We start from the raw sequence: 9,099 nt of genomic DNA on the forward strand, positions 1-9,099 counted from the left end.
AAAACGTTCAAAATTGATATTACTTTCCCGAATTTTCTCTGATTTTTGATATTACTGGTGCTTGTATAATTATGTTATTCTCCAATGTTTAACACAACACAACACAACACAACACAACACAACACAACACAACACAACACAACACAGCACAGCACAGCACACCGAACAAACACAAACACAACTCAACACAACACAACACAACACAACACAACACAACACAACACAACACAACACAACACAACACAACACACCACACCACACCACACCACACCACACCACACCACACCACACAACACAACACAACACAACACAACACAACACAACCAGAAAATTAACTGTGTGTTACATATGTACCAATAATTGTTTACAATTACCTAAACTTTATTTTCTATTTATTTTTTCTAGTTATCAATCACTGTCTACTTGGGACGCACAACTGCAAAAAAAGAGAAAAATGTACTTTTACTTCCGATGATAAGTTTACATGTGAATGTGCATCAGGATATTCAGCAGATCAATCAGGACTTTGCACCAGTAAGTTTAAACGCTGTATTTGTGTGTTTGGGCATGTATGGATGTATGTATGTATGTATGTATGTATGTATGTGTGTATGTGTGTATGTGTGTATGTGTGTATGTGTGTGTGTGTATGTGTATGTGTGCGTGCGTGCGTATGTAAGTATGTATGTATGTGTATGTGTGTATGTATGTATGTATGTATGTATGTGTGTATGTGTGTATGTGTGTATGTGTGTGTGTGTGCGTGCGTGCGTATGTAAGTATGTGTGTATGTATATGTGTGTGTATGTATGTATGTGTGTATGTATGTATGTATGTATATATGTATATATGTATGTATGTATGTATGTATGTATGTATGTATGTATGTAAGTAAGTATGTATGTATGTATGTATGTATGTGTGTGTGTATGTATGTATGTATGTATGTATGTATGTATGTGTGTGTGTGTGTGTATGTATGTATGTATGTATGTATGTATGTATGTATGTATGTATGTATGTATGTATGTATGTATGCATGCATGTACGTATGTCTGTCTATGTCCACATGTTTCTATCAATGTTACACTAGTTGTAGTTGCATTACATTATGTCACTGTACATTTTTGTTTTATTTCAGACATAGATGAATGCAATACTGGTGCTGCATCATGTGATTCCCTGACAGAAAACTGTCTTGATACTGAGGGTAGTTATAAGTGTGTATGTATCTCCCAATTTTTCAAACTGGATGACAAATGTAAACGTAAGTTTATATAAGTGTTTATTCTTTATTATTACCAGTACACTTTCCTTATCTCTGATATTCTAAAGCAGACACATATGTAGTTTGTAAGGTACGTCACAGCGTTACCTATCGGTATGAGGGGAGGCCGGTGAAGGCGTAACTTACAGTCTAACACATGTGCATGTGTGTGTTTATGCGTTAGGGGAAATAGAGGTAAATGAAGATATCGAGCAGTGTTCACAATAACATATTTTAATCAGATTGAATATGCACCTGATAGATAAAACTCCTATATATATTTGCTGATACTTAGTTCAAGAAAACTCACCTGTGTTTTTTTCTGTGTATATGAAATTGAGATTGGAATTTATTTCCTCAAAAAAAGGAGATAAACATACAAGTAAGAAGTAAACATTAACATCAAAAAAGAAAATGATTTAAGGTTGTGGACGCGAGACTAGAAAATAGTTTTGAGAAAACCACTCGATTTGAAAACTGTCAATTGCATATCATACTGTGGTGACTGTAGTTGCTCAAATCAAATAACACTACTTACAAAACGAGAAACTTTTGAAGAGGTAAATAATAATAACAACAACAACAACAACAACAACAACAACAACAACGATAAAAAAATACATATTTACAAGATTAATAACACTAATAAACACACTACGGTGATAGGATTGTACCACGACAAGTGAAAATAAACAAAATATTTGCGACAATAAAATGCCAAAAATATGGTTATCAAATAATTAATTACCTTAATATATATTTAATATCAAATGCTTTTATTCTATATTAAACCTAGCTCTATCAGGAATACTTCTGATATCATTTTTCATTTTATTCTATAAGGTAGGAACGGCAAACTCGGTGCAATTGTAACTACACATGTCTGTGTGTCTCCATGTGTGGTTATCTTTACGTTATATGCACATTCGTGCGTCTGTTTTATGCACATTCGTGCGTCTGTTTTGTGTGTATCATTTAGAACACTTGTTTTTCAAATATATATTTATGTTTTCAGCTACAAAATCCTTTAAGGGAACTTTGAAACTAACCAATAAAGAGTATAATACAGATCTCAATGACTCCTCATCTGAAAAATATAGAAGATTGGCATCTCTCTTCATTGAAGGGGTAAGTTGATTGATTAGACGGAAAAGAAATTGTGTTCAAAATAACATGGGCTAAGAAAATAGCGTAGTCAGGTAGACATTATATTGTATTTCATAGAAATACAATCGAAATTTATGTGATTATATATTCATGGAACGATCGCGCGCTCATTTGCATACGGATGGGTAAAATGGCCACGGTATTGTTCTACAACGCGTATGAACATGGATACATAGGAAATAATATAATGTGACAGAACCTTCAAACCCCCATAACGAGTGAGCACCAGTGTGGTGTACTCTGGGTATTTGCACGAGTGTTGGGGGGGAGGGGTTCTCTGTGGTGACCGTCGTACTGCTACTTACATAGCGATTGAACAGTCATGCATCACACAACAGAGTATGAATACAAATGTCCCTGAGTATTCCCATTGGCCATAACGACGTCAGCGTTCTGTTATTATTACATACTTTACCCAAAACATCACAAATCTGTAAAACTTACACTGTGCGAATGGGTGATGTTTTCATGTACAAAGAACGGACGCCACCCGTTTATGTATTTGCATACAGGTTATGTTTTCGGTATTGCACTGCAGTTGTCAATATAGTATATATGCATGTAAACACTGATACATATTTAGTAATGGATTTGATATGTTCTGTTCTTTTCTTTTCTGTTCTGTTCTGTTCTGTTCTGTTCTGTTCTGTTCTGTTCAGATGCGAATTATCTATTCTGGAAGCCCATCAACACGAGCAGACTACAATGGATGTGAAATTCTCGGTTTTAAACCTGGAAGTGTGGACGTAGAACACGTGTTACACTTCAAGGAAGACACCTCAATTACGACGCCTGAGGTGGAAAACGTTCTACAAGAAGAATCCCCAGGGAAAATTGATATTGCTGATCAGATTTCATTAGTGTATGACAACGGTGATTTAGAACGTACAGGATATGAAGGTGAGACTAGTACAAATTAAGTACAACTGCTGACATCAGACCGTTGACGAATAGAACCGGTTACAAACAGGGAAAGAAAACAACTAAATTGGATTAATAACACTCGGCTCAGTATGTTGGAACAGCAGAGACTTGTATTATACACCATGGTTTGATGAGACCAGTTTTATGACCTCTCCATGTGTACATGGAATGCCAGGGGTACTGCAGACTTGTTTGTGAATGTGAACTATTATTTAAAGTGGCCATGAAACTGTTCTTATCAAATGATGAAGTGTAATATATGTATCTGTACTTCCAATTACTACCTCTTGAACAAGTCGTGTGTGTGTGCGTGTGTGTGTGTGTGTGTGTGTGTGTGTGTGTGTGTGTGTGTGTGTGTGTGTGTGTGTGTGTGGTAATGTAATTAATAATTATGTTACAAATTATGAACATATATTGATGCCTTATTAATTCTGACATATAAACAAAGAAAATAAGGCATTGTGTTTGTACCTTCTATTAATAGCGATGGTGGTAAATAAAGTGAATTATTGATCAATACTTTAATCATTTTACAACATCTCTACACAGAAAACAAGGACACTGCTTGTAGTCGTGAGTCAACGAATGACTGTCATGTGAATGCCACGTGTATCGACAATCTTCCTGGTGGTCGATTCTACTGTGAATGCAAAGACGGCTTTGAAGACCTCGACCCGTCCGGTAGAGGGCGATCGTGCGCTTTGAAGGAAGAGCAGGTGCCTGAGGAAACCGAACCGAACTTATTCTTAGTTATGTCAATAACACTTGGTATAGTGGCCTTTTTGATCTTAGTTGGCGTCATTATGGGTATGATGTTTTACTGTCGGAAAATGAGCAAACGTCCGTCTAAGTTGAGAGCGATGTCGTACTGGAATAATATGTATCACCCAAGAGAACAAGCCAGTGATTGGACAGACGATGATGACGTCATCAGTAGAGTTAGTAGTGCCGAAGCTGCTGACAAGATGGAACATTTGGTGCGAGTAATGGACAGGGCACGAGGAGCAGAGGTATAATACTTGATATTGTTTGTAGACGATCAAAATTATATTCCCACTTTATATACAGTCAATTTCACAATACTGTGCAGCCATTCTGTTTTACACAACCATGCAGAAACCAATGAGAAACTAGACATGCTACACTTTAAGATGACAAGATTGAATGAGTACAGTTTCTTGTTAAATGTTGGCCGAATGAAATGGACTACACATGCCACCATACAGATATCACATGAACGCCGCAAAGGACATTTTTACGCACCCTTTCTTTGGATGTTTGATACTAAGAAAAACATGGGTGCCCGAATGTCTGCATGGAGTTGCAATACATTGAAATGGTTTATTTCATTTAGACTAAATGTAGCAAAAATGTGATCTTCCTATTGAAGTGTGGCATGTGCACTTTTTTATTAGTTTCTGTGTGGTTGTATCAAACAGAAAAGCTGCAAGATATTTTGAAATTGACTGTAATTTTCGCCAATACAGTTTAACCCTTTCAATTATTTAACGTAACATTCAGTAATAACAAGGGGGAAAAACAAGCCTAATCAGGTATACAAGTTGACCTTTCTTCTAATCCGTTGTGCTAAAAAGAGACCCACTCTCAAATTCGTGGCACTGCAATATGGCCTCTCCCTGTTGTAAGATTTAAATAGAAAACATTCTGAACAGCGCCACCCTGTGGTGTAGTTGTTAGAGCTAGAGATTAGAATTCAGGAGGTCCCATAAGATCACATCAATAGTTGTTATAGGTATTTGTTGTTTCCCACTTTTACCACCATAGTGTGTTTGTGTTTGAATTGAATCAATGTCTTTGTTTGGATCTATTGGCTGAGCTGAAGGCCAGAACTCAAAGACTCGATGACCAGGGGGGTCGCGCACGTTACGAATAAAGATGTACCATATCATCGGGAATTGACCATTAAATCCATTGAAACAGTGAAACCTCACCTCCGTGTTCATTGTTCTTCTTATAGGGATTTAGAATCCAACGACCAGAAGTGTACCAGCCCAGGTCTTCAAGACAATTTATGAGACCGTATGTTGCATCTGGAACCGAGGAAAGAGATGCCAACATGCAAATGGTAAATTTTGGACATTTACAATGCTTCCTATCAAAACATATGAACTACTGCAACATATTGGGAACCTCGTAGGATAAAGGTTGAAATGTGAATGCTTTAATCCTATGCGCTTATAATGGCTGCAATGTATTCTATGCTCCTCAGAGTTGGGGAAGTATAAAGGGTGTTATCATACTTACACATTACCAATGTAGGACTGTGTCTTTGTACAAAATCTACTAGGATCAGATCAAAGATGCCCCTCGATTGTGAGCATCATAACTGATAACTAATTTCAAATTTGGCACCTCTTACAGTTACCAAGGTTTGTTTTCTAATACACCAATCAGTACACCTAGCCATGATGATATATACCAATGGACAGGGTTTATTTGCAAAAGTGAATATTGCATGCCCATTCGGTGGCGTTACTAAAATTAACTTATTCAACTTTGCGACTAAGTAGGCAATGTTTTGACTGATATAGTTAAATTTGTGTCACTTCTTCAGTGCTAGTTACTAAAATAAATGTATTAATCTTTGCGACTGAGTAGGCAATATTTTGACTGATATAGTTAAATCAATGTCACTGCATCAGTGCTATTTCAGTAATGTATCAATATGTTGTTGTAATTCATCGTTCATACTTCGAATGAAAGGACTGTAATGAAAAAAAGCAGTTTCAAAATATATTGCCATTGTGATTTCCACCATGGCTAAGTTATTACTAACTCACTTTTCAACATGCTAATATGACCCATAAAATGTATAAACAGCGTATTTCCCTTTAAAGAAAAATTATGTTGAAACTTCACAGCCTGCCTAATAAATGATAGCAATTTCAATTTAACTAAATTTCCATACACCGTTTTGTTTTCACAGAGCACAGAAGGACGTCATGACGTAGCTTCTCTTGACCAGGAGAGTTTCTCTGAACTCACATTTGCCCTTCAAAGGAGACAAAGCATGATGGAGCAACAAGAAGCGAAACAATTGCAACCATATAGGCCTTAATAATTGGTAAGAGAGAGAGAGAGAGAGAGAGAGAGAGAGAGAGAGAGAGAGAGAGAGAGAGAGAGAGAGAGAGAGAGAGAGAGAGAGAGAGAGAGAGAGAGAGAGAGAGGAGGGAGAGAGGGGGGAGGGAGGGGAAGAGAGGGAGGGAGAGAGGGAGAATATAAATATAAATACCTTTATTGTCCACAGTGTATATATGGAAATAGAGACAGACAGACAGACAGACAGACAGACAGACAGACAGACAGAGACGACAGAGCAAAGAAACGGAGAAAGATACATGTGGAGAAAGATGGGTAGTTACAGATTTTGAACATCTGCTACTTTAACATTGATAAGCTCTGAAAAACCATGGATAGGATTGAAATCACAATAATCTTTTACATATTCTTTTTTTAACAGATTTCATTCCATGCAAAGGCACTCAAGAAGATACTTATGTTGATAGGTTGTTTATAAAAGATATTATCATACCGCTCCAAGCTACAGTCATTCTAGTTAAACAGGAATTTACATTTGATAACCTAATCTATGTTGATTACAAGTTTTGTTTTGTTTTTAAGTTTTTGAATACAAATCAATATATTTTTGTATGTGATATCTGAAATGTTTTATTTAATCAAGAGATTGGGGTCCACGTTTATAGGTGTTTGTCACCTGTTTGGACTCTCTAACTACTGTTAAAGTTGAATAAATGAATAAAATAGATGCATTTTAAATGTAAAATATTCAAGAGATTAAGATAACATTTTATTAATATCTCAGAAGGTATATTACATGATATGTGACATATTAAAGTCTTCACTAGTATTTTTACTGTATTATGTTTTTTTACATTAAATCGAAAATGATCTTAAAGAACTGGGATTCCATCCCAGGTTTTTGCATTAGTGGTATAGTATCAGCATTATTACTGTATTATGTTCTTTTACACTAAACCGGAAATGATCTTAAAGGCCAATGATTCAATCCCAGGTTCTTGCATTAGTGTTATATTATCAGCATTATTACTGCATTATGTTCTTTTACACTAGACCGAAAATGATCTTAAAGGTCTGGGATTCAATCCCGGGTTCTTAGATTAGTGTTGCATTTGGCTTTACATCTTAATGCCAAAATATTGTTTCTTTGTCCTTGTCTAAATTACAATTTCATATCTCAGCCATATTAGCACTAACCCATTCAAATATCAACGACATTATATTTTTACTCAAACCCAATGTGACCTTGTAATATAGTATACAGATCTTTAGATTGAATACTGAAAGGTAATATCTTTTCACTGCTTCAGCCGTAGTATATCGCGAGAATCGACGAGATTAAGGAATGAGGGACATTAAATCTACTCGTGGCTAACCACTCAACTAGCTGTAGTACGTGAATGAGTGAACAGAATGAACTAACAACACAACGAGTTCCAAAAACGACTTTGCCCTTAGGAAATTAAAACAAAACTTTTAAAGGTCGTTTGTAGCAGTGTTTAGCCATGAAGAACACAGCAGTGGTCATTTAGAAAGCGACCACCTTGCTCAACTTATATTATCCTCACTTTTGGTTTATTAAACCCGGCTTCCAAACAGCGCCTCAAGTGGTCAGAGTATACATTGATGTTTTGAAATTTGTAATTTTAATACTGTTATATATATTTGAATATTTAATAATTGTAATCAAGATTTATAATACTTTATTTTTGTCATAAATAAATAAAAAATACTTACCGTTGAAATAAATGTGGCAAGTGTATCAGTGTATGTCACATCTCTACAAATGTAACATCTGGGTTGCCGCTATAGCTGGTGTTGGTTACTATCTTGCTTAAACTTCCAGTGTTATATTGTTACTTTTCCAACAATGATTCATTCTACACACACACACACACACACACACAACCACCAACCCATCCCACCCCCATCCCCCCCCCCACACACACACACACACAAACGCACACACACGTTCTCTCGCACGTATACACACACGCGCACGCACACATAGGCACACACACTATATATACTACCTGATTGTTACATGGTATTATATTAACAACCATGTAATGTATTGTAAGAGAACTAATTCCATGCATTGATGACATGCCTGCAGTTGAAAGAACCCAATAAAGAACTTTTTCAAAATTCAGGGGGGGGGGGTCATACAGGGTCGCATCCTAGAACAGCCGAATTTTATCTATGCCATTTTACGCAAATTTCACCGTTTCTCAAAAGGTGCAGTTTAAGTTAAATCATCAAATGTAATAGATGACTAGCAATTTCGGCACCTGAACACTAACACGAACTTGAACCCAACTCAGATCAATGGATTATTTACCTGTGAACACCTACCATCTCGTGTTGTTCACCAACACTACTTTGGTGACACTAAATAAAATGTCACTGAAGTGAACAAAATGGCGCATTCTAATTCCCAATTATTGAATTCTAATCGAAACTAAAATGATCATATATTTTCGTACCCATCGAACTTACAGAGATCGGATAAGAAACGCAATGTAATAACACGTGGTCTCAATTTGGGCAAGTCCAATGTTCAATGAGTGGGCTGTAACGAAGTCTTGGAAAGGTCCGTTTTACGTGTACATGTATTCCAAAATCTATGGTTTACAAACTTGTTGTATCTATGATTCGCTTCTTTTACAAAACAATACCGA

The 9,099-nt window shown here is 36.2% G+C and overlaps 1 protein-coding gene across 1 annotated transcript in view; it reads left to right on the forward strand.

Annotated features, from left to right (window-relative positions):
• Nucleotides 1-8,154, forward strand: part of LOC144450004 (uncharacterized) — a 103,530-nt gene extending 95,376 nt beyond the window's left edge. Inside the window, exons 79-86 of the mRNA XM_078140569.1 lie at nucleotides 406-534; nucleotides 1,142-1,267; nucleotides 2,283-2,395; nucleotides 3,094-3,334; nucleotides 3,908-4,368; nucleotides 5,337-5,444; nucleotides 6,306-6,443; nucleotides 6,840-8,154. Coding sequence (XP_077996695.1) covers nucleotides 406-534; nucleotides 1,142-1,267; nucleotides 2,283-2,395; nucleotides 3,094-3,334; nucleotides 3,908-4,368; nucleotides 5,337-5,444; nucleotides 6,306-6,437 — 1,310 coding nt within the window. The 3' untranslated portion in view covers nucleotides 6,438-6,443; nucleotides 6,840-8,154. The remainder of the gene's footprint in view (nucleotides 1-405; nucleotides 535-1,141; nucleotides 1,268-2,282; nucleotides 2,396-3,093; nucleotides 3,335-3,907; nucleotides 4,369-5,336; nucleotides 5,445-6,305; nucleotides 6,444-6,839) is intronic.
• The last annotated feature ends 945 nt before the right edge of the window (nucleotides 8,155-9,099 follow it).

The sequence above is a fragment of the Glandiceps talaboti genome, chromosome 19 (genome assembly GCF_964340395.1).
Source record: "Glandiceps talaboti chromosome 19, keGlaTala1.1, whole genome shotgun sequence".
Taxonomy (NCBI): Eukaryota; Metazoa; Hemichordata; class Enteropneusta; family Spengelidae; genus Glandiceps; species Glandiceps talaboti.